This window comes from Vipera ursinii (genome assembly GCF_947247035.1).
Source record: "Vipera ursinii genome assembly, chromosome: 1".
Lineage (NCBI taxonomy): Eukaryota > Metazoa > Chordata > Lepidosauria > Squamata > Viperidae > Vipera > Vipera ursinii.
In genome coordinates this window covers 335,384,448-335,410,376 of record NC_139512.1, presented here as the reverse complement: position 1 = coordinate 335,410,376, position 25,929 = coordinate 335,384,448, and the positions used below count along the sequence as shown (strand labels likewise).

Genomic DNA, 25,929 nt, shown 5'->3' with positions numbered 1-25,929 from the left:
CCAGTGGTGAGACCCGAAGTGTTGGCGGCGGCAGAGCTGCACGTGGGTACACCGCAGAGCTGCGGAGAGGAAAGCTGCTGTTACCTCTCGTCCATCCCTGGCCTTGTGGTAGGTAGGAGGAGCGCCTACCCGGGCAAAAGCTGCTTTTCTAGTGTTAGAGCAAAAAGCTTTCCCCGCCGCTACACGTGTTTAGGGTTGTTTTCCTCTGATCGTTTCTCACGAGCAGGGAAATCTAGGTAAGTCCCTCCCTACCTTCTGCTTCCTGGCAAAGGTAGAGGCATGGGGAGGTGAGGTTGGGGATTCCATCCAGACGACAGGCATTGTTTTCCTATTCAACTACAAAGAGCCCCAAGGCAAAATTGGGGAGCAAGTCGCTCTGCTGAAGATATTGTGGACCCTAAGTGAGAATCTATGCAATTGCCTAGATCTCCTGAGGCTACAGAACATATGTCATCCCCATACTATGGATAATCTGCCTTTTCTGGCTGGTTGCGCATGGGGTGAGACTGTTGGCATGCCAGACTTTTCCTAAGACACATATAAAATACACTTGCCATTAGACATTCTGAATAGCTCTGATAATCTCTGCAAGATCTGTAGCCCATTTGTCCCTGTAATTGTGTCAACAGGTGTAATTTCTTTTGAGATGAGCACAGAAGGTGTTTGCCACATTTGCTAAGGTCATAGCCTGCTCCTGAGGTTATTAGAAAGCTTTTGTCCAAAGTGCTCTGAACCTCCTTCAAGACTTTTTTTTAAAGTCTTGACATATATTTCTTGCGCTGTCTCTAAAGTAATTTAATTTTAGAGAAGGATATACAGTAAACCAAGGTCATCAAGTGAACTTATGGGGAAGAAGGAGATTGAGATTCTGGTTTCACTGGCCAGCAAGTGTTTTCAAACTCTAAAGAGGAAAAGCTCTATGACGGGTGTTAAACTGCTAGCCCGTGGCGGGATGCATCATAGCGAAACCGTGCCCATCCCGTTGCCAGCAATGGCAAAAAAGTCATGATACATCACGACACGTCACGTGATATTGCGAGTTTGACACCCCTGCTCTATGATGTTTGTGTTCAGTCATGTGTGACTTTGTGAGTAGATCAACTTCAGTTTGTTAGAATTGCCCAGTAGTAATTGCTTCTTTGAATACTTGTAAGCTCATGTTTGTGTCATCAATGATAGAATCTAGCAACTTATCTCTGACAATTATCTTTCTTTTTCTGGAATGATGATCTTCTCCTCTGACTCCAAACTTCAGATTGTGTATCCAGAATTTTTAACCTTTAGTTTCATTATTAGTGCTTCCAGCAATCAGCCTGGAATTACTGCATCTGATATGGAATGCATAGAATCTTGCAAATTTTGAGATATAGCTGAGCCAAATTTTGATTTGGTGGTTAGACTCCTAGTCTAATTTTGACAAACAAGAGGGAGGTTTAATATCCTCCCCAAAGAGTTACTATCCCCTTTATATGTGATTTGGAGTTTGCAAGATGATACTTCCTGGTCAGAGAGCAATTGTGAGAATGAATCTCTGACTTATCTAAGTCAGCAAATGATAGAGGTTTCTCAAGAGAAAGCCAACCAATGTCATATGTCCTAATTTGTTGACATATTCAGTGTAAATGGAAAGTTTTTTTCAGAGTGCTCTTGACTAAGAACTTGCAGCTTGTTTCTAATTAAAGTTGTTTTTTGGGCTGCACTATCCTAAGAATGGGTGAAAGAACTTAACTGGATGAGTATCAAGGCAATTAATATAATATTGGACATGCTATGTGACAAGGATGTGGCTATTGCTGGTGTAGTAGACTTATAGTGGTGTGACTGGGCAGAGGTTTTGCATTATCATCCTAAAATAATGTTTATGGTTATGAGATTAAAAGTAGCATTTTCTTGAATGAGAAAATGAGAGGGGCAGTCTGGAGTATCTACCTTGAAATTCTTCCTCAAACGCTGTTCTGTCCCAGCCTATGTGAGTCCTTGTTATGCTCACAAGTAGAAACCCCTCTTCCAACAAACAGGTAGGAACTGCAAGAAAAACTAACCCCTTGTATTATTCACAGACCTGAGTCAATGTCCAAGGCAAACAAGCACAGTTCACAGAAACTCAGTTCTCAATACAAATGGTTGCCTTCAGCAACCAGCACCTCCCACACCTTCACTTTTATTATTCAGCCAAGGAATGGCTTCCTAATGCCTTCTCCTTTGCCTTTGGAGCCACCCCGTTGCATTCCTCTGTCCTACTTTCTTTTCTTGCCAGTGTTTTCGTGCATCCTGGATATCTCCCAGCTGTGCTTCATCACTGTCCAACTCAGACTCCCAGCACAGCTGTGTCTCAGCCTGAGTGTGAGTAGAGGGGCCAGGCTCCTCCTCAGACTGTAAGTCTTGGAGCTCCTCAGAGCCTTTTTCTGATTCTAATGTCACTCCAGGCCCCTCCTCCTCATCTGATTCCTCAGACTCAGTTGCTGGATCCACTGTCTGGTGAGGAACCACAACAACCACAGATAAACAAATTGGCTATGTATCTGGCCATATTCTGTCTTTGGAAGAAAACCAGTTCTCTATCTCAGAATATGTAAGTTAGTAGAGCAAAATGATCTAGGGATTTCTTGAAGAAACTTATTTAGAGTAGGGGGATTGAGTAGCATCTCTTGTACTTGAGGGACTGCCACAGAGAAGAGGGGATTGACTTACCGTATTCCTCAGAGCACCAGAGGGCAGGACAAGAAGTAATGGGTAGAAGCTTGTTAAAGAGAGATACAACATAGGAGTAAGGAGAAATTTTATGACAGTGAGAACAATTAATGGAATAGCTTGCCTTCCAGAGTTGTGGATGCTCCATCACTGGAGATTTTCAAATGGACAAACATTTGACCAGGATGGAATTAAGACTCCTGCCTTGGGCTGGGGGTTGGATTAGAAGACCTCTGATGTCCCTTCCATCTTATAACTCTGTAGTCTCTGTAGGATCCTTCCTTTGGTGTGTTCTCCTTGATCCTCAAGCATTCAGTCTTTGGTTGGCAAGCCCTAACAAGCCACTGCCTATTTTGCAATTGCCTTAATCCCGCTAACTATGCAATCAAAATCCCTAGCCAGGATTATCTACTGAACCTGCTTATTTTCCAGATTTGTTCTTTTCTGTTTAGAATACTTTCCTTCATTGATATTTTCCCTCCCCAATTTTGTTTGTAGCATCAAAGCCTGTTGATACTTTCATATAAAGAGAAGATAAATCAATTGTGTAAACTAATTTTCTTTATATCTTTTTTAAAGGGTCTTGCTCATTTAAGAGCTATTGATGATTGCACAAAAGAAAGCCCTTTAAAGAATAAATCTATTTTCTGCAGTCTTTCCAACTCTTGATTAATTTCCAGGTGAGCCCATTTTTAGCTAAACTTGAACTGCTAGATCACTGAGGCAATTTGGACCTAAGATTTTTCAAGTTACCAAGCCATTTCCATTTACTTGGATTTTTCTCTATTACTAGCATATAATCCTTCTATTTTTTTTCTTCACCTTTTGTCATTATAGATTGTATGCCTGCTGGTCAGGCCTATCTCAATTTTGTTAGGTGCTTAACAATAGTTAATCATGCCTAGATGAGAATGTACTCAAAGGTCAAAATAGTAAAAGATTCAGTTTGCTGTTAACACTTGGTTAATATTCTAAAATGCCAGAAGAATGGGCTACCTAAATATTAACCATATTGAAACAATATGGTTATGCTTTCCTTTATTTTGTCATTGCTATGGAGAGGCATCAGGCAGAGGAGCCACTGTTTGTGGTTTTCCAAAAAGGATAGCATGGTATCCAGTAGTTCTGCAGTCAATTCACTATGACTCTTCATATCCACACCCAGCAAGCTTGTTTTCTACAGATAGACTGGTAGAACAAAGCTGGCCTGGCAAATTCTGCCTGGTGTCCTTAAACATACACCAGTCAGACCACAGAAACCAGAGACTCTCTCCCACACAAGGAACCTGTGAAGATCTTCACAATGTAGTTACAAAAAAGAAGTCTGTCATCTGTCTCTGCCATGGTTGGATTGCTGTACCATTTTGGGCTCAAAATTGCTAAGACAATTGTCTTATAATGAATGGGCAGAGGCTGTGATTTCAAAGGATGGCAGTTATTCTGTTCACACTGAGCTCTCGTGTCTCCTGGTTTTTCTCACATTATCTGAGAAGGACATTTGGTTTACAGGTTAAGCCTTATATTTAAGGCTTTCCTATCTTTACTTTACACTTTTTATGTCTCAAGGTCATTTTTTTCACTGGCTCTTACTTGTATCAAGCTAGTTTCCTTCAGCAGCTGTTGTCTAAGCCTGGAAGAGGCCATTCTTCTGTCTCAGTAATGTCAATCCTCAGCATCTCAAGAGTTCTCGCTTGGGTTCCCCTTGACTGCATATTTCTTCACTGATGCTGAGGGATTGCTAATGACTGAGAGAAAGTTGCCTGGTTTTTTTGTAGGCCCCAAGAACCATAAATGACACTTGGAGTGATTTTAGAATAGTTTCCTTTATTGTTCTTCACCTATAGGCAGAATTTTGCCAGACTAAGGCAACTCTGCATAACTACAGATATACTCTGGGAAGAGGTAGAGAGAAACTATTTTAACCCTCTTTCTGCCAACTCTGCCTCTTTGCCTTCTGGAAGGCAGCCCCTCCCTCATGGAATCCGGGCTACATGTCCTGATTCTGCTGAAGGCTTTTAAAAAAATTTCTGGATGTTCCTTTTCTTTCATGAGACTGAAATCTCTTCCATGTTTGAAAGATTAATAAACTGTGAGATGAAAGTTGGCTGAAGAATAGGCTTTGGAGAATGGCTTCAGAAAATCTCCCTCTGCTAACTGGACTCACAGAATAATTCAAAAAAGGATTTTTGTGATGAGGTTCACAGGAGAAGCAGTATGGAAGAGAACGTTCATTTTTCCTGCCTGTTGTAAACAGTGAGCCATCTGAAGGCCTTTACATCTTTATCATCACAGTAATTTCAGAGCATTAATTGCCATATCTTCTCTTTTCCAAGGAAAGTATTTTGTTAGCTCCAAATTACAGTACTCTGCGTATCTGTTTTGAAACTGGAATGATGGATGATATAATGTTTTGCACACCTCGGAGGTCAGTCATATGTGCCTCAGTAATAAAAGCTAGAGAAGAATTGTCAGAAGGCTTTTCAAAAAGAGCAATTACCCTTTTTTTTACTCATAGGGTATATTCTCTTGTAGATATAAAAAGAGCCCAGCTTCTTTTGTCATACAGTGTGCATATAAAAAGCATTTGACATCTATTTCTCTGGAACTTATCAGATGAAGTGGTAATTGTATGACACGGCTGTACAGATTAAAGATGGAGGCTCCCATAATTTAAAGTTTCTTCATATTGATTGACACAATAGGCCTATACGCATTCTGTTAATGCTAGTAAAACTTAATTGGATTATTTTTTTGCTTACAAGGAAAGGATTCAGAAAACTTAAGAGTATGGAGGGATTACAAGAAGAGAGAGGCATTTAACAAGTTTTTATTTATTTGATTTGTTCTTCTCATATATGTGAATCTGGATAGTTTGCAACAATTAAAAACAACCAAAACATTAAAAATATTAAAATAGAAACAATAAGCATCTAGTCATTTTAAAACCAATATTAAAAACTCAGTTCAACGTAATCACAGCAGGTGACTACAGACCATAGAGTTGGGCAAAGGAGAAAAGGAAACACAAAAAAAGATAAGTTGTGTAAACTATAGAAAAGAAAGGAACAACATTCAAGGTTCTTATGCCAACCTTTCTATATTGAAGACTGGGAGAGATTTGTTCATCTGCCTTTAAACTAGAAATATTTTTTATCCTACACTAACTTTGCCTACAGTGTTATTGCTGAACCTGTTTTAATTGCTTACAATTAATATATCTTCTAAATAAAGGATATATAATATTTGTTGTTAGTTGTGAAGTCGTGTCTGATCCATTGCGACCCCATGGACAACATTCCTCCAGGCCTTCCTGTCCTCTACCATCTTCTGGAGTCCATTTAGGCTCACGCCTACTGCTTCAGTGACTCCATCCAGCCACCTCATTCTCTGTTGTCCCATTCTTCTCTTGCCCTCAACCTTTCCCAGCATTAGGCTCTTTTCCAGTGAGTCCTTCCTTCTCATTAGGTGGCCAAAGTATTTGAGTTTCAACTTCAGGATCTGGCCTTCTAAAGAGCAGTCAGGGTTTATCTCCTCTAGGACTGATTGGTTTGATCGCCTTGCAGTCCAAAGGACTTGCAGGAGTCTTCTCCAGCACCATAGTTCAAAGGCCTCACTTCTGTAGCACTCAGCCTTTCTTATGGTCCAACTTTCACAGCAATACATTGCAACTGGGAAGACCATAGCCTTGACTATACGCAGACCTATAATATATCTTCCTCCATTTCTAGATGACCACACCCAAGCTCTGCACACAGGAAATTATTGTCAAGAGTAGAAGTCCTACTTTATTCTTTTTCTAATGGAGAGTGGGTTCATTGTAGTAAAGAATATTTTGTAATTCAAACTGAAATCTGCTATAGTTCGGGGAAGACTTACTGTTTCCTCTGCTATCTGCTTGTGTGAATGAGGCTTGACAATGTGTGTGTGTATGTGTGTGTGTGTGTATGAGAGAGGGAGGGAGGGAGGGAGGGGAGAGAGAGAGAGAGAGAGAGAGAGAGAGGGAGAGAGAGAGAGAGAGAGAGAGAACATTCTAGGACAGAAAGCCTTGATTTGATATGTTTCTCCGGTTATAACCTCAAGATAGTCTACCTCATACATGCAAGCTAAATGGTACAACAAATATACCAGTTGTCTATTAATTGCTCTACTGGATCTTTCTTTCAGGATCTGGGCTGCTAGTGTCATAGTTGGCTGCCTTGGTGTGTAGACTGGCATACTTTATTACGAAAGATTTGTTGAATGTATCTCCCGCTGACTCTTCTGACTGCTGTTTTTGGCTTGCCCAGACAGAGTACTTTGCTCTGATTCCTTCACTCCCGGTGTGCAAGTTATCAACTCCACCCTGCCTCTGCTAATGGGCCTTTGTGCAAAAGACCAAAAATGTTTTTGGCTTGAAGGGGTTACAACTGGTTGCCAATATTTACCCTGCTTGGAAGCTTGCCAACTCTTGCTGGGTCAAGAAAACTTTCCTTGCTCAGTTCTGGACCTTGGACTCTGAGGTGACTAACTGAAGGTCAGAACACTGCATAGACTGAGCGTTTGTTGGAATTTGAAGTGAATGTCTCCTTGAACATTATATGCTGTGGCATTCTGTTCACTTGCATATTTGCATTTTCTTTTCTCTCCTCCAGATTGGCTATTCTTGAACACGCCAGCCTCAACAGGATCCTGGATGTAAAGTACTTGCTCGGTACTTTGGTGATGGACTGCTGTCTGCATTTCCAGCGGTGCTCAAAAGAGAGCCTGATGCTCCGACAGAATTCAGCTTAGCCATTCTACCCATGATGGGTGCTTCTACATTATGAACAAGAGTTATTAACAACACAGCTGGACTCTCCAACAGTTTCCACCAGCCACTACTTTTTCAAAAGTGTCAGCACTTGTACCATACCAACCATGAAGTTTACTGTGGCGGACTATGCTATTTTTGTGCTGCTGCTAGTCTTCTCTGTAGGGATAGGACTCTTCTATGCACTGACTGGTGGGAAGCAGCGCACTGTCCAAGAATTTCTACTGGCCAATCGTAGCATGACTTTCTTACCTCTGGCTCTTTCATTACTTGCCACTTTCCAGTCAGCTGTGGCCATTCTTGGCGTCCCCTCTGAAATATATCGCTTTGGGACTGAATACTGGTTCCTTGGTTGCTCCTATTTTCTGGGGCTTCTTATCCCAGCTCATATCTTCATCCCAATCTTCTATCGCCTGCGACTTACCAGTACATATGAGGTAAGTGCTGGACATAGACTCTGTGAACATAGCATATGAGAATTGGCAAGATCATGTTTAATATATTGTATTTTTTAGCTTTACAGAAACATAATATTTTTAAGAGTATTTCCCCAGGGGGAAAATGTTTGGAAAGGTAACATACAAGTAAAATGCATAAAAATACCTGCATAATGCATTAGAGTCATTGATAGCTTATTTTGTGTTTCCTGCTACAGTTGGAGGTGTTTAGGAGCTAGCTAATGCTTGTGGCTTAGTTGGCAACATCTACTGTTATAAATGTATTAATACAGAGTAAGGATACATCTATGGAGGTTTAGGCTTAACATGAAATATGGGGTGCAATTCTGTTGACGGGTATGTACTGCTTCCAGTTGCGCACCTCTGCTCTAACACTCATCCTTTTGCTGGGATGGCATTTAGAAATTCCCTGAAGGACCCGGCTGTGTGTCAGATCTGGGGATCCCATGGAGCTAGCAAAATGGTGGCATTGTCCATAAGTTATAGAGTGGCACTTCCTGCACTTTTATTTTTTTGGTTAATTGTTTTTATTTATATGAGTCTTATTGTTTTAACTTGTGAGTTGCCCAAAGTCATCTAAGTAAGATGGATGGCTAAATAAATACATAAATAAATAATAAGTGTAGCCATGTTTTAGAGCAGGGGTAGGCAACCTTGGCTCTTCTACGACTCGTGAACTTCAACTCCCAGAATTCCTGAGCCAGCAAGTGGCTCAGGAATTCTGGGAGTTGAAGTCCACAAGTCATAAAAGAGCCAAGGTTGCCTATCCCTGTTTTAGAGGTATTCTAAATATTCTAACCTAAAATGTTCTACCTTTATTGCGGCAGAAGTGATCGGATCTCAAAAATGGTCTATACTTACCTTTATTCAGCCTGGGGAAGGATGCCATGGGCTGTATGTCTAAAGATAAACTTACTTCCCTTCCCATCCTCACAAATATAGATACCCTTGCAGCCCATCCTATTATTCTATCCCAGCTCCCTCTCCCTGTAGGTAGGAAATATCAGAATATCAGAAGAAGCAAATTTGTAACTCGGGTTGGAAAACAAATATGGGGCAATAGCAGCTGCACCAAATGGCAAAAATTTAGCATAGACTAGGAGAAATGCCAGGAGATATACTTATATGCCCCCCCCGGAAGTTTGGCATTTGACCACTGATGCACGCCTGTGTTTTGGTCTTTTCCCACGAAGCCAAAGTCTTGACCAAGAATAATAATAATAAACCTTTATTGTCAAAGTACAACATGTGTACATTGAGATTAGCTGAGCCTCCCCCTGTGCTCTCTCCCCCCAACACACAGTGACAACAAACCCTCCATCCTACCACACCATGTGAACCAACTACACCACACACCTGCCTCCCAAGTCAATTCTGCATAAGATTATGTCCCATTTAAAAGCCTAACAGCCCACGGATAAAAGCTATTTTTCAGCCTGTTGGTACGGCTGGCTATATTCCTGTATCTTCTACCGGATGGTAGGAGAGTAAAGAGATACCATCCAGGGTGTGAGTCATCCCTGAGAATCTTCCTCACTCTTCCAAGGCAACGAGCCCTGGCGATGTCATCCAGTGGTGTCAGGGAACAGCCCACAATGTCTTGTGCTGTGCTCACTACCCTCTGTAATACTTTCCTGTCCGCGGCTGTCAGACCAGCATACCAAACCACAATACCATACGAGAGGACGCTCTCTATAGTAGACCGGTAAAAGAGGGTCATTAGCTGTTGTTCTACCCTGTTCTTCTGCAAGAGTTTATTAGGGTTGCATCTACCTGTCTTTCCACAATCCCATCATTTTGCCTGTTCTGTTTGTCCTCCTAGTACCTGGAGCTGCGTTTCAACAAGGTGGTGAGACTATGTGGAACAGTCACCTTCATCTTCCAGATGGTAAGTATAGAGATTATCTACATTGTTTTTCTGGTAATGAAAACAATATTTTCCTCCTTTTTAGATTTAGGTGCTAGACTTCCTGCTTTGGCTCTTTCCCCCTCATTTCTTATTTCTCTTTCTGCTTTGTAAATTCATTTGCCTCTCTAGCCAAGGGTGGGCTTCCTGCCCTATTCAACTGACACTCCTGCACATTTTTCGAGTCCAGATATCTAATTTTTTATTGCCTTGTGACATTTTTGGCTTCATCAAACTCTTTCTGGAGTACCAAGAACTCATCCTCTTCCTGTTATCTTTTGCTCCACAGTAGAGGGAGTATGTGGACTCAAATCTGCCTTGCTGTGAACATTATTTTGTTTGTTTATTTTATTTGTAGCCCACCTTCATTACTTTTACAAATTAACAGAGGAGGGTAACAAATAAAAGGAGCTGTGGTGGTGCAGTGGTTAGAATGCAGCATTGCAAGTTAACTGCCCACAGCCAGGAGTTTGATCCTGACCAACTCAAGGTTAACTCACTGTCCATCCTTCCAAGGTTAGCAAAATGAGGACCCAGACTGTTGGGGGCAATAGGCTGACTGTAAACCGCTCAGAGAATGCTGTAAAGCATTATGGGCTGGTATATATGACTAAGGGACGTAGTGGCTCAGTGGGTTAGGACGCTGAGCTTGTCGATCAGAAGGTCGGCAGTTTGGCGGGTCAAATCCCGAGTGCCGTGTAACAGAGTGAGCGCCTGTTACTCGTCCCAGCTTCTGCCAACCTAGCAGTTTGAAAGCACGTAAAAATGCAAGTAGAAAAATAGGGACCATTACGGTGGGAAGGTAGCAGGGTTCCATGCACCTTTGGCGTCTAGTCATGCCGGCCACATGACCACGGAGACGTCCTCGGACAAGCGCTGGCTCTTCAGCTTTGAAATGGAGATGAGCACCGGCCCCTAGAGTCGGAAACGACTAGCACGCATGTGCGGGGGAACCTTTACCTTTATATATGACTAAGTGCTATTGCTATTGCTAATTTGTAACTGTAGTGCAGCATATGTTTTTTTTAATCTCTCTTTTATGGCTTTTGAAGAAACTTCAAAGTATAATTTTTAAAAAATGACAAATATTTTCTGACATTTTGAGGTAGAGAGCAGATAAACATTACATAGTAAGTCCTATATAGCATAGTTGATAATTCCTGAACTCTCTCAGCAAAATTCACTTTCTCAGCCAAATAATTGCCTGGCTCTTGTGAAGGCAAAAAGTAAGACTATTTAATGGAAAAGTTGCATTAAAATCCATTACGTAATAATATATTTAAAATGGTCCCTGAGGTTTATTTTATTTTAATTCCATTTATATCCCGCCCTTCTCCGAAGACTCAGGGCAGCTTACAAGCTTAGCAGTAGCCTTCATTCTATGTATATGCCTGCTTATTAGGGCTTTCACACACACCCCAAGCGGCATTATTACAAAGTCAGCTTAATTGCCCCCAACAATCTGGGTCGTTTTTCCCTCTCCTGTTTCTAAATCTCAGGGGAAGATACACCTTGAATTTTATTTGAACAAAGAACTTGTGGAGGTATTGGAAGGAGAAGGCAATAGACATAGGTCTCCTTATTTGTCTTTCCTTCTACCTTACTCTGATGTGAGGATCATAGAGCCAGCTGTGGTCTAGCAACAGTGGTACTGATTTTGTCTCCATAGGTGATATACATGGGAGTGGTCCTTTATGCCCCAGCCTTGGCTCTCAATGCAGGTGAGTAAAGTGCCACATTCTTGAAGAACCAGCGGGAATTTAGGGTAGGAAGTTCTTCCGAGCTATGAATGAGGAACAAAGATCTGCTCAAAGAAAGCTAGAACTGGCTGACCCCAAAGCCTGGTTTGGCCTCAATGTGAACAGATGATGAACATTTCTCTCTTGCTAGGAAGAGGCCTTCAGCAATTAAGCCCTTCCCTGACAGTTCTTTCTTGGTTGCAGTGACCAAATTTGACATCTGGGCTTCAGTGCTGACCATAGGCTTAGTCTGTACCGTCTATACTGCCCTGGTGAGTACTCTCTTGAAAAAAAAAGGGATAGGACAGTTTCCCCCGTTATACCACCCGAACCCCAACTCCTTGCTATTTGTCCTTGTTGGAGATCCAGCTTTTGTGCTGTGAGGACTCCAGATTATTTTCATCTTGCTCCCCTTGTTGACAGCAGATTCTTTCTTTTTGTAGGGTGGACTGAAAGCTGTGATCTGGACAGACGTGTTCCAGACATTTGTCATGTTTGCAGGACAGGTGGCTGTGATTGTAGTGGGTACTGTTAAGGTTGGCGGCATGGATCGTGTTTGGAAGCTGGCTGCTGAGAAAGGCAAGATATCAGGCATTGAGTAAGTGAGGGACATGGTTTTTTTTTGCTGTCTACACAGTAGTTTCTGAAGATCTCCCTCTCAGAACTCACATTTGTGTTCCCATAACTGAAAGCAACTTACGGTAGTTCATGTGCACACGCATGCCTGATATTCCTATGACCCTTGACTTTTCTCTTCAATAGTCTGAATCCTGACCCTTATGAACGACACACTTTTTGGACTCTGGCTTTTGGAGGCGTATTCATGATGTTGGCTCTCTACGGGGTAAACCAGGCTCAAGTCCAACGGTATCTAAGCTCCCGTTCAGAGCGCCATGCTGTGTGGTGAGTGTGACACTTATGGGCTACTGGGAGGGTTGGGGAATTACAGTGATGGGTACCTCAAGATGCTCTACACTGATAATTTGCTTTGCTGAGTATGGAACCAGGAGTTGGGGTGGGGAGATGATACATTTAGCTAAGTGGAAGCAGATGGTTGAAATGTGTAACTAGTTAAATTAATACTGTCCCTTCTTTTCTTATTCTATTTAGGTCCTGCTATGCAGTGTTCCCCTGCCAGCAAATTGTGCTCTGCCTCAGCTGCCTTACTGGCTTAGTCATGTTTGCCTACTACCAAGACCATCAGTTGACACAGGAGCAGCTTAACGCTTCACCTGATCAGGTCAATCAAATTCTTACATGTGCAGAATTTGGAGCTAGCATGTGGGACAAGATTTACATTATTCTCTTACTCAAGCCTTCTTTTCTGCACTTGCTGAAGAGTATCTTCCTTCCATTCCCATATCCACACATGTGCATGCAGACCACCAGCCTAATGGGTAAGAGAAAATTTCTTGTTTCACAGAGATTGGCAGAAATCCATGCATGGTGAAAAGTGAATTTGTTCACCCTGAAATCTGATGATGTGTAATAGTGATATCTTCAGGTACTTTGCAATGCCCTTTCTCTTGTGTGCTATCCTGGAAACATTTTGCTTGCTTGCTTTGCATCACACAATGCCTGTGGCAGTCCTTTGCACCAATCTGATCCTCTGTCTTTTCATCTTTTTTTATCACCCCACATCCTCCTTTTTGCAGATGGTCCTCTACTTTGTGATGGATGTGCTTCAAGAAGTGCCTGGCTTGCCTGGTCTCTTTGTAGCTTGTCTCTTCAGTGGCTCCCTAAGGTAAATCCTTCTTTTTGGATGCAGGATCTGGGCTTGATGTAAGGGGGCCCTGGTTTACTTAGTCCTCCTAACTTTCCCAATCCTCTCATCTCAACAGCACCATCTCTTCAGCCTTCAATTCACTGGCAACAGTGACCATGGAAGACCTGATTCGCCCCTATGTGACCAACATTCCTGAGACACGGGCCACACTCTACTCCAAATTGTTAGGTGAGTGATGCCTGTCAAAGTTTGTGGTCAAATGCAGTCTTAGGGCATCGCCTATCTGCCAGCATTCAGTTTGGCTCTACTGTCTTGACATTTTCTCTTCCCAGCTCTGGGCTATGGTATTCTCTGCCTGGGCATGGCTTACATCTCCTCCATGATGGGTCCAGTGCTACAGGTAAGAAGTGATCATTAGACAGGAAAACATGTAGAGAAGAGGTTTCTCCCCCCGCAAAATATGTGGCATTATGAATTGTCCTCTTTACAAGGTAGACATGATCAGGAAAACTAGAACTATGCTTTACTAAGATAGGCTATTCGTGCAAGTCTGCCTGTGTTTTCTTCTCTCGTTATAATTCAGAAAGTCAGGAGGACGCCATTCTTTTTAAAATACTTTCTCCCCCCTACCCCCACCCCCTAACTCCTGCTTCTTCTGTACTTGTTGTTCTTCTGGGTGCCTTCTCCAAGGTCATCTCAATGACCTCAAAGCAGTTCATTGCTTTGAAGGTGTTACAGAAATATGGTTCTTTCCCTGGGATATGAGATTCCTTTGTGTGAATGAAGTAAGTTTTTTGTAATTATTGTTCACAGTCTGATAAAGGTTACATAATTGGCCATCTGCAAACTTCTCCATTATCAGTATGTATATACTTCATTGCAGTCAGTGACCACTCATACATGGCCAAAAGATATAAAACAATATGAAAACAATATTTTCATAGATACAAAAAATTAAAATTGACAGTGTTTTTCTTTGTGGTAGCTCTAAGAACTTGTAGCTCTAAGAAACATTTTTAGAGATGTTAAAGTTCCAATCTAATAATATAAAGCAAATTAAATTCTCAGAACAGGTGGAATCAGTGGTGGGATTCAGCCAGTTTGCACCACTTTGGCAGAACCGGTAGCTAATTTTTGGTTACCCAGGCCCAGAAGGGACTTCTGGAAGCAGCATCCACACCCTAGTTGTTCACATATTTGAATTCCACCACTGGGTGGAATATCTGTTAACGAATGATAAAATTAACTAACTCAACAGTAGACCCGTGCTTCTTTATGCTGCTGATGAATGTTAGTCTTAGAAATTTTCAGGCCCTGGCAGAGTATTACATGGAGGAAAAGTCCAGAATAACTACTCCAAAGCTAAAATCATGCTTTCTTCAAAGGGACTTAGGTGACCTAAATGTTTGTAACAGATGCACAATACTGTAGATCAGACATGTCAAACACAAGGCCCTGGGGGCCACATCCGGCCTGCGAAGTGCTTTCATGCGGCCGGCGAAGCCATCCTGGAAACAGTGAGGGAACGGCCCCCACCGCCTTGGCCCTGGCCCAGAGACCCTCCTCCTGCCAGAGACCCTCAGATCTGTCCCACTCCTGCCCAGGCCCCCATAGGCACCCTTGATGCGAACGATGCAGAGCTGGCCACGCCCACCCAGTAGGCCATACACACTGTAGCCATACCCACCCAGTAGGCCACGCCCACCCTGGCCATACCCACCCGGCCCCCTGAGGGCAACCGCAATGCTGATGCGGCCCTCAATGAAATTGAGTTTGACACCCCTGCTGTAGATCATCCAATAGTAGCGAATATCTGCAGCTTGAGTGTAGGATGAGGGTGAAGGTTCGTTCTCCGAGCTTGTCGGTTGGTTTCTGTTGTTACCAGGCTATACAACAACTTTAGTGGAGTTAGGGGATGTCAGTGTCAGTGTTCTTCTGTTGTAAGGGCTTCAGTTGTGGGTGGCAGCCACACACCCACATCTGGAGCCCTTATAAACGGAAAAACACTCAAACTGACATCCCCTAAACTCTGCTGAAGATGTTACCTAGCCTGGTAACGAAATATTCAGAAACCAACCCACAAGCTCGGAGAATGAACCTTCACCCTAACTGTAGATTATATAAATAATAATAATAATAATAATAATAATAATAATAATAATAATAATAATAATAATAATAATAATAATAATTATAATTAAGAAGAAGAAGTAGTTGGAAGGGACTTTGAAGGTCATCTATTCCAACCCCCTGCTCAGGCAGGAAACCCTATACCATTTCAGGCAAATGGCTGTCCAGTCTCTTCTTAAAAACTTCCAGTATTGGAGCATTCACCACTTATGGAGGCAGGTTGTTCCACTGGTTAATTGTTCTAACTGTCAGGAAGTTTCTCCTTAGTTCTAGCTTGCTTCTCTCCTTGACTAGTTTCCATCCGTTGCTTCTTGTCCTGCCCTCAGGTGCTTTGGAGAATAGCTTGACTCCCTCTTCTTTGTGGCAGCCCCTGAGATATTGGAACACTGCTATCATGTCACCCCTCACCCTTCTCTTCGTTAAACTACACATACCCAATTCCAGCAACCATTCCCTATATGTTTTAGCCTCCAGTCCCCCAATCATCTTTGTTGCTTTTCTCTGTACCCTTTTTAGAGTCACAACATCTTTTTTACATTGTGGTGACCAAAACTGGATGCAGTATTCCAGGTGTGGCCTTACCAAAGCATTGTAAAGTGGCATTAATCTTGATCTTGATTCTATCCCTCTGTTAATGCAGCCTAGCACTGTGTTGGCTTTTTTGGCAGCTGCAGCATACTGCTGGCTCATATTGAAGTGATTGTCTACTAGGACTCTGAGATCCCTCTCATGGTTACTACTATTGAGCAAGGTACCACCTATACTAGGGAGAAGGGCGGTATACAAATCAAATAAATAAATAACTAAATATTTCAATGTACATAATAATGCAGCCTTCAGAATCAAGCGTGAAGGAATTAAACATATTTCTAATAAGATCAACAATAATACTAAGATCATACTCTGGGCATTTTTTTCACACTAAAAGAGACAAGGGCGTGTCTGCTGCCTTTGAACTCTTTAAGATTAAATGCATTTCCAAGATGCTAATGTAGGTTTTCCTTGATTTAGGATTGTAGTTGAGCCCAGAAGTACAGTCATAAGTCATGGCAGTTACTAAGTGGGTCACCATGTGACTCTGCCTGATTTTGTGATTTTTTACGGTGGTCATTAAGTGAATGCCATGGTAGTTTAACACATCCATTATATCCAGTGGGTGTTTTTTTGCCCAAAACCAGAAGTAAATACTGGGAATTAGCAAAAACAAATTGCTGAAAATCATGCACATGTGACTGAGGGATACTTCAAATAGCCATAAATGTGAGCTGGTTGCTAAACACCCAAAATGTGATCATGTGACCACGGGGAGGAGTGTGTGTGTGTGTGTACACATGGCCATCAGAAGTTTGAAAACAGCTCATAAGTAGTTCTGGGGAGGTCTGTTATAACTTCAAAGGATCGCTAAGGAGATGGTTGTTAAGTGAAAACTACTTGTGCTGCTGTCCAGCATGTGCAGTATAATAATTTAAAGCTGATATATAATATCCACTCTAGATTTCTAAGTGTGCTATTTCAGGTACTTTTCTGTGTTCTGAAAATAGCAATTTCCTTAGAAATTAGAATGATATTTCTGAAATCAAGATTCTGTGTATGCCTACTTTTGGCTTAAACCTCACCTTTCAAGTGACTTCCCAGATGCTACAACCCTTTTTAAAAATTTTTCCTCTTTGTGGGAAACTAGAATGACAGCACAGCTTTCCTTGTCTAGCTGTGTTGGCCATGGAGATGTTAAGAGTTAGAGTCACAGTGTTGCAGCATGTGTTTGATATGCTCTTCAGGTAAATCAAGGTGATCTAGGTAATTGGCAGAATATAAACAAACCCTTCATGCCAACAAATTAACTGCTTATCATTACTTTTCCAATACACTGTAAAGCTCTCTCTCCCGGGTCCCCAATGCAATTTAGGAGTGAAGGTATAAAAATGTCCTTTTTGCAGAGCAAGCTTGCTCTTGTAATTTAAAGGAAGCTCCAGCCTGTGTGTTCCTTCTATAGCAACTTGCACCCTATCCCAATAAGCTATCTTTGTTAACATAATTCCAATTTTAATTAAAAAGACCTGCCTCCTCATTGGCTCATAAGAAGGTTGTAGAAATAAAATTAAAACATCTCCACCTTAATGTACATATGGATAAATTGGTTCCCTAGATAATGGGATTGTTGTAATCCCAATCTCTTCTTCTTCTTAAGAAAACTTGCAAAAGAGAACTGTGGAAACCATGTTTGGAAAGAATCGCTTCAGTTTTTAGGCACCTATCAAAGAGTGTGATACTTTTTTCTCTGTTGGCTTTCTTTGTTGGTGATATCATCTGCAGTGCAGAATCAAAATAAACTCTGGCTTCTTCATAAAGAGGATTTTATTGTAATGCAGTCCTACATCATTATCCCAGAAAGGAGAGAAGCATTTTAACCCTATCATCTGCTTTTTTTATAATATATTCTTCATTGATTTTCCTCTTGGGTGCTGATGGGCATTATCTTGTGAAAGTGACAAATCAATCTTCCTGGCCCCTTTTTTCTTCTCAGAACATAATTCTTGCCGCTCCTTCCCATCTTTCTTCTTTTCTTTTGCCTTCCTTTGTTACTTGCTTTTTTATTTCTTTTTCGTTCTCTTTTACTTTTAGTCTTGTTCTTCTTTGGCTCTCGCCCCTCTCTGAGTTGACATGAAGGACCAAGGGCTGAACAACTGGCCAGCTACTTGATGCTCTTCATCTTTTTCTTCCTCCTCTGTTGCCATTCCCTAAATTGCCCAACCACATCTTTACAATCTACTTTCTTGCAACTTTGGGAAACAACTACAGCAGCATGAGCCTATTGCCACAAAGCAAGTGCTTGCAAAATGTGTGGTTACTAAAGGTATGGAGGACTCTATCCCAAAGATACAACAGAAATGAAGCAAATTACATTGTTTTACATACTTTACACATTACATTACATACTTTTTCAGTGCAGTCACCACAAATTCATAACCTTTGTGCCCAGTATGCCAAATTGATATTTTACCTGGAGAATAATAATCCTGCCTTCTCTGCCTATATGGCTGACATTGTATAAAGATGATTTCCCAAAATTTGTTAGCCCTGACCCTTAATCCTAACCCCTAACCAGCCGGGCCACGCTTGACAGCTCTGAAAATTGAAGTTATATATTTGGAGGACACGTAACTTGGGGAAGGTTGCTGTATGGACCATAGATGACATCAAATGAATCATAATTAAATACAGCTCTCATAATTAAATATTAGTTGCCAGAGTTTTCAGGAGGTAATGAGGGAATTTTTCCTTCTTGATGCCCTAACAAAAACATTGTGCATTGAACAATTTTTCTTGCTCAGCCATTAGAACTGGAGTTTGTGGGCCAAACAGGATTTGCTTATTTTAACAAAGGTATAGCATTTTTGTGCTTCAGATACCTTATCATATATTTACTGAGGATAAATAATAAAGGGAAGAAATAGAGGTAGCTCAGTAATCTGCTTTTCGTGCAAGTCCCAGATTCAATAAGGAGCAACTGCAGGCAGCACTAGATAGACCAGTGATCTGATTCAGCAGAAGGCAGATTTTCATGGGAAAATCCCCTAATCAAACCCCTCCTTTTCCCCCCCTCTTCTAAGGCTGCCATCAGCATCTTTGGCATGGTGGGAGGACCATTGCTGGGACTATTCTGCCTGGGCATGTTCTTTCCTTGTGCCAACTCTGTGGTAAGTGTTGCTACCCCAGCGGCTGGGAAGATCCTCATACTATTCCCAATGTCAGATTCAGCACATACATGCACCCTTTGCCTGGCAATGCATCCGGTGGAGGATAGTGACAAGATAGGTTTCTAATGGTATTGCAAAGAAAACCAAGCTTACAAAAGTGCTGGCTTTGGTGTATATTGTGCACAAATAGTATACGCAGAAAACCTGTTTGGATGAAGTTAGTGTGTGATGCAAAGAAAAAAAGCTGAGTCAGCAATGGGGCAAGAGAAGACCAGTATTTATCTAGCTGGCTTCGATGAAATTGCCCTGTCTGAATGGAACTGCCCTGTCCTTACAGAGGACATTCACCTCCTGTCCCAGCTGCTGGTCACAGAGACAAGAGCCTAGAGCAGCTGTACAAAATTGAGCTTGTCTGGGAACATTCTGTTATTTTTGTTGTTGTTGTTTTCAGCTCCTGCAGGGAGAAAAGAGGACAGAAAATGAATGTCTTCTGCTATCTGATTTGATTATTTTATTTTCATTTTTAACTGTAAACAATAAACTGGGACTTGGTCAGCCTCCTCAAAGAAACTGGTGAAGATGGCTGCCCCCTATTTACCCAGGCCATTTTTAATTCTCTTGATCATCTGCCCCTGCTTCATAGGACTTATTTAGAGATTGGAGTAGATTCAGCCTGCCATGTTGGGTGAACCCAGCCAGTATATGTTCAGACCTTTTGGGGATAAGCCTTTCTTTGCATGTGGGAAAGCCCCTCATACTTTACTTCTTGTTTCTCTACAGGGTGCTGTAGTTGGATTAATTGCTGGGCTGGCCATGGCATTTTGGGTGGGCATTGGGAGCATGGTTATCAACTACCAGTCTGCGTCTCCTAATCCCACTGTTTTAGCAACTGATGGGAATCTGACTACTGCTGTCATGACAACATTGTTGACCTCAACAACAGCTCCAGAAAGGTAAAAACAAGGAAGATGTTCTGTGGTCCAACATCTTCTGGGCTGAACTAATAGGATGGGAACATGTTGCAAAATCCAACTTTCATACTCAGAATTCCTGTCAAGTAGGATTTGCCTGACTCCGACCTGGCAGAGATGGCGAAGATTTCGGCTTATTTGAAAGATCACTCGCAAGAACGTTATATTATGGAATGGAGAAAATGGATTGAATTTATCCAGAACAAGTATAGGGTCAAGAAGTTTCATGTAGCATTTGAATAAGTCTTCTTTCTTTTTTTTCTTTTTCTATTTTAGCTTTTCTATATATATTTAATATTACTAAGGTTTGTTTTATCCTATATAAGCTAGAGAGTGATGGATTTTAGAGTTTATGGTTTTTAGTATATGGTTGTTTATGATTGTTTTTTTATATATATATACCTTGTATTTAGCTCTGGGAAGTCGGGGGGGGGAGGGGGGAGAGGGAGGGGAGAGGGGAGGGGGAGGGGGGATTGTTAAAGATAAACTGTATGTTAAAACTTTTTAATAAAAAAGAAAGTAGGATTTGCCTGACTCCAAGAATCTTAGGTGGCTTACTGCAAAATTCTATGTCGTTTTGTTAGGATGGTAGTAGTAGAAGAAACCTTGCCTTGAGAAGCAAATGTTTAGGACATGTAGGGAGGAGATTCCTCTCCAAAGTGTTACTCAATTTCTTAAGTTTCATCAAAGGTCACAGCCTGAACTTTAAACTTACTTTCCTTTTGATGCTTTCTCCAGGAGAAAGTTCTCGCCTTGCCCTGCTTCTTTTCTAGAAATTACTTCAATTGTTGACTTATTCACAGTTCAGAACATTTTCCTATGTTTGTTTAACCTAAACACTGCTTCCACAAGATGTTTAGCTGCCCTGTGCATATGCAGTATCCATTGTATGACATGTTCCTCTTGGACTTTTAACAATGCTCCTATTCCTCCCATGAAAACATGTTCCCACAAGTGAATGCTTGAATTATTGGTAGGTTCAGATTAGCTCGGACCCTAAACTTATTTGCCTGTTACAAAAAATAACATGTTTTTTACTTCTCCAAGCAATGTTTCAACTCTTGAACGTGCTTCCAAATATTGGGTACTTCTTACTTCATTCTCTAGCTAATTCTTTCTAGTTCTTATCACCTCTTTCTCTCACAAGCCCATTTTTATCTTTTCAGTGGGTCTTTTTAATTATTTTCTTCTTTTATAACTTGGGCTGTCCATTTATAGATAATAATTAAGTACTGATATATGTAGCTCAGAGAGGATGCCTTGTGAGCAACGTAGTTCCTGGTTTCAAACCTTCTTTATTTATTTATAAAGCATAGGCAATGTAGAACCAGGATAATAAATTATCAATATGGAATTGCATTTAACAGAATAGCAGAAAAGAACAATGAAAAGTTTCTTTGGGGGGGGGTGGCTTGTATAAGTGAAAGTATCATGAATTGCAAAAATCTCTCTTACCACCATTATCATAATTACTGTCCATTTACCCTCAGGCTTGAGAGGCCAGGATCAAATGAGGAGATCTGGAAGATAATTGTATTGATCAAGCTATATGGAGGAGGGGAAGCCTTTGATTGCTTTTCTTGCAATATATAAGTGTTAATAATGGCCAATTTTATAAGATTATTATAAGAATTGGAACAAGTTATTAAAAGCCACAGTTGGACTAGATTAAAGAGTCATCTAATCCAACAGTTTGCTTTTCACAATAGCCAACTGAGAAAAATTCATAGATAAGATGGACCACTGCTTTTTCATGTATTTGCTCTGCAATAACTGGTTTCAAAACATTTCTCAACTGGAGACTGCATCTATCATTTTAGCTAACAGCCTGTGATAGATCCATTCTTGTTGAGCTTCTTTCTAATTTTTTGGTTAAATCTGTGATTTTTATTGAGCATGTTGTTTCTGCTCCCCTACTGCATTTCAAAACCTTCTTTGAGCTAATTGCTGCTAATGTTGGTTTCTGGAGATTAGTTCTTGAGGGACAGAAAACCAGGGGCTGCAATGAGACTGAAGTAATGCAGTGATTGGTATATAACTTAAAAGAAGCTCGTGGAACTGCCTGTTTGGGAATTTGCCTTTGTTCCACTAGTAGCCTGAGGAGATGTTTGAATGGAATAGCTCTTGAAATGTATGTCTTTGCATTTTTTTTAGGCTCACAGGGTTGCGGAAGTTTTACAATTTATCATACATGTGGTACAGCGCACACAACTCTACTACGGTTATTGTGGTAGGGCTGCTAGTCAGTCTTCTCACTGGTACGTAACATGTTTAAATACAGAGGATCTAGAAATACCATCCAGAACATAAAAGCCAAGCCCCAAGTGTGTATGGTGCATATACATGCAATTTGCATGGAGAGGCCATCAAGGGTAGGTCTTGTTGGGAAATTGAGCTTGGATACTCAAACATAGCTTTCCATTGTTTTACACATATCACTACATCTGCAGAATGGAGAACTTGAGAAGAGAGTGAGAATGTGTCCCTTTTTATTTCCATTGTAAACGCCATGAAAAGAAAGGATGCAAACGTCAGGAATAAATAAAATGAGTAAAATCAGGTTTTGATATTGGTATAGATGGGAGTCAAATGGTTGCAGTGCTAAGAGATGGCTGAAAAACCAAGGAAAATGGGTTTGGTCTTTCAGCCAGTACTTCTTGTTACTAGTCTATTCCCACAATTCCCACAAATTCTTATAATTGGTCATGCCACTGAATCTGCTGGGAATAGAAATCCAAAACATCAAAGGAAACTAGGTTGTCTCAATCTTGTCTTACAATGTTAGATTGCCTTGGGATAACATTCTATTTAGTCCTTAACCCAGTAATGTTAAGTTTCCTTTCTTTTACTCAGTAGGAGATGTAAATCTAAGTTCTGCAAAGAGTTGCTTTTCATTCCTGATGACATTACTATTGCTACTCCTGGACTCAGCAGGCAGAGGAACTGCCCTACAAGATTTCTGCTTCCCTTCCCTTCCTTTGCTAATGCCATCTTCTTTCCCTCACAGGCCCAACACGTGGAAAGGATGTAAATCCAAAAACGATTTTTCCAGTGCTGCCGCGATTACTTTGCTGTTTGCCTGCAAAGTACCATGAAATGCTCCGTTTTGGAGTACGTGACCCTGCAGAGGTGAGATTTAAGTTTATTAATCCAGAGGACAAGGAACAGTGGCCATTATGGAGGAGCAAATCTTAGTTCCATACTAGGAGAAATATCCTATCATTTAAGCACAATTTGGCAGTCAAAGCAAGGGAGAGCTTTCCTTTACTGAGAAAGCATTTAAGCAGAGGTTGGATGGCCATTAATGAGGATTCTGTAATTTCAGATGATGCATGGAAAACAGACTTGATTATAATTACACTAAGCGACCCAGGCGTTTGGTGTATTGATGGATACATTTGGAATTCTGAAAATGTACTGTGGGTGCTCCCACAAAATGGCTGTCAGTTGAGTTTCCTTACTAGGAAATAAAATAATTACAAAATATCAATTTATCAGAATGTGGGCTGTAGCAGTGACGTGCCTTGGGTGTCATCTCTTTTAGAGTCCTGAACACAATGAGGCGTTTTTCTTTTACATGACCCCGTTAGTGGACTGAAGGTTAAATAAAGCACTCATTGCAGAAAAGCTTTAGAGTTTGTCTCCCAGTAATGCTATTCTAAATGAAGCTGTTGGGAGATAATTAACTTTATTGAAAATAAATAATTTGGTACCCTGGAGAGATTCTCAGGCTTTTTCACTCATGAACTTTGTTAGTTTCACATTTTTAGACTTGTTCTTTAATACTGCCAAGCTTCCGTCTTTGCTCTCCCTGGCCTTCTATACTGTGCAGTACAGTGTCTTTTAGAACTACAGATACTCCTCAACTTTCGACCACAATTGACCTCAAATTTTCTGTTACTAAGTGAGATGGCCATTAAGTGAGTTTTGCCCCATTTTATGACCTTTCACGCCACAGTTCTTAAGCAAATCGTCACAGCTGTTAAATTAGTAACACGGTTGTTAAGTGAATCTGGCTTCCCCATTAATTTTGCTTGTCAAAAGGTTGCAAAAGGCAATCGATCACATGACCGCAGGACACTTCAACTATCATAACTATGAACCAAGTATCTGAATTTGGTCATATAACCATAGGGATACTGTAATGGTCATAAGTGTTAAAACGGTCATAAGTTACTTTATCAGCACTATTGTAACTTCAAATTGTCACTAAACTTATGGTTGTAAGTCAAAGAATATCTCTATAGTCTGATTTTGTTCTCTCTTAAATTGCTGCAATGAGGACAAGCAGAGATAATTTCCTGGGAGTTTCCTAAGGCAGCTTTTCTGAAAATAGCGGGGTTCTATCCAAAAACGAATCTTCCTTGGTAACTTGGACAACATCTCCTGTTCCTCACCTGGTTTCCCTTCTAGGCTGTCTCTTCTCCTGCATGCTGTAACGCCCTCCTATTCCTGCAGCCTTTCTGTACTGACCCATCCCAGCAAACTCTTCTCTTGAATCCTCAAGCAATTCCTATCTCCTCAGAGCCTCCTCCTTTCCAGCAAATCCTTTTCAACCCTGTGACCTCTTGACTCAGTGGCTGCATACCTCATTGGTCAGTCTCTGCCTCTCCTTAGCCTTGTTTCTTCATATTTGATCAATTCCTGCAATTTTTCTGTGCCAGGGATAGAATCTTCAGGATTTTTAAAATAGTTACGTATGAGTTGGAGGGTGGGGTGTGATGGTATAGTGGGAAAGTTGTGATACTAGTGTGTTAAAAAAAGCAGTGTTACACAAGCCTTGAGGATAGTTGACCTGTGGCTTCTTATTTTTTTTTAAAGGATGCTAGTTGCTCAGACCCAACCTTTTTGGGAGTGGAGAAAAGCAACAATGGTGTGGTAAATGGATTGCCAAAAGGCCTGCCTACCGGAGTCAACACTGAGAAAGCTGAAGCATTTGAAGGATTCTCCCGGGTAGATGGAACTCATACTTATGTCTTGCAGGAGACTACCCTGTGAACTATACGGAACAAAGAGACTAGTGGGGAGGCACAGCAGGGTTCTGTTTTGATCCAGGTGAGGAATCCCAGAATTCCTGGTACTAAAAACATTCCTTGTCATCTTGGCATATCATCTTCTGAATCCTGGGTTGGATGGTTGCCAGGCCAGTCAGTCTACCCCTTTTGGACAATGTTCTCTCCTGTTTGTGGAATGTTTTTTTTCCAGGCTTTTTCTGCTGCTCTTTCCATCTCACGTGCGTGTGCCAAATTCTCTGAGAGATAGCTAGGTACTTCTTCCCCCACTGGATACTTCATGTCCAATGAACCATGGTTTATTTTCATGGTTTGTTGACCCTACTATTATCCTTAAAGATCAAATCTCTTTTTTTCCACCTGTATTTATACCTTTTGTCAGGTGTAAAGTGGGGCTAACAGAAAAAGCCATTTTATCATGTAATAGGATCAAGCTGCTGTTGGGATCCCAGTCCCATCTTTCTCCCTTGAAATGTCTTGCAGCATCAGGCTACCAAAGGAAGGGCTGGATCTAGCCAACATAGGCTCTCCACAAGTCCAACCAGCAGGGACAGAGGAAAGCCTACATGGATCCATTCCTAACTCTAGCACTTGTGGGGGTATTTTGGGAGCATTGACATTCATATGTTCCTGGTGTCTGTTGTCACAAAGAATGTGACTCTTGTTCTCTTTAAGGCTTTGCCTAAAAGCCAGTTTGTTCTGTTTCTGTACTCTGTATTTTATGTTTGTGAGAAATGTCTATTTTCCTAATCCTTGTCTTTCTGACATTTGGCAGTTATTTTTGCTGTTAGTAAAAAATGGTTATTGTT

General features: G+C 41.2%; 1 protein-coding gene across 3 annotated transcripts; it reads left to right on the top strand.

Moving 5' to 3' along the window:
* On the top strand, nucleotides 1-25,929 carry SLC5A6 (solute carrier family 5 member 6). 3 transcript variants are annotated; one of them, XM_083348302.1, is made up of 16 exons: nucleotides 1-108; nucleotides 7,323-7,917; nucleotides 9,761-9,826; nucleotides 11,514-11,565; nucleotides 11,788-11,855; nucleotides 12,027-12,181; nucleotides 12,346-12,486; nucleotides 12,694-12,823; nucleotides 13,239-13,327; nucleotides 13,425-13,537; nucleotides 13,642-13,709; nucleotides 19,051-19,137; nucleotides 19,918-20,090; nucleotides 22,263-22,366; nucleotides 23,116-23,237; nucleotides 24,930-25,929. In XM_083348302.1, exons 2-16 carry the CDS (start codon nucleotides 7,588-7,590, stop codon nucleotides 25,104-25,106), a joined length of 1,875 nt encoding a protein of 624 aa, XP_083204428.1. In that variant the 5' UTR covers nucleotides 1-108; nucleotides 7,323-7,587; the 3' UTR covers nucleotides 25,107-25,929. The 3 variants fall into 3 exon arrangements, with proteins under 3 accessions (XP_083204428.1, XP_083204429.1, XP_083204430.1); XM_083348303.1 differs by having other exon boundaries at nucleotides 29-236; XM_083348304.1 differs by lacking the exon at nucleotides 1-108 and adding an exon at nucleotides 2,359-2,375.

Bases quoted from the DNA above. Each gene is read 5' to 3' on its own strand.
- SLC5A6 (XM_083348302.1), top strand. From the start codon at position 7,588: ATGAAGTTTACTGTGGCGGACTATGCTATTTTTGTGCTGCTGCTAGTC. The intron at 13,710-19,050 runs GTAAGAAGTGAT...CCCTCTTCTAAG, and splicing joins TGATGGGTCCAGTGCTACAG to GCTGCCATCAGCATCTTTGG. The intron at 20,091-22,262 runs GTAAAAACAAGG...CATTTTTTTTAG, and splicing joins TCAACAACAGCTCCAGAAAG to GCTCACAGGGTTGCGGAAGT.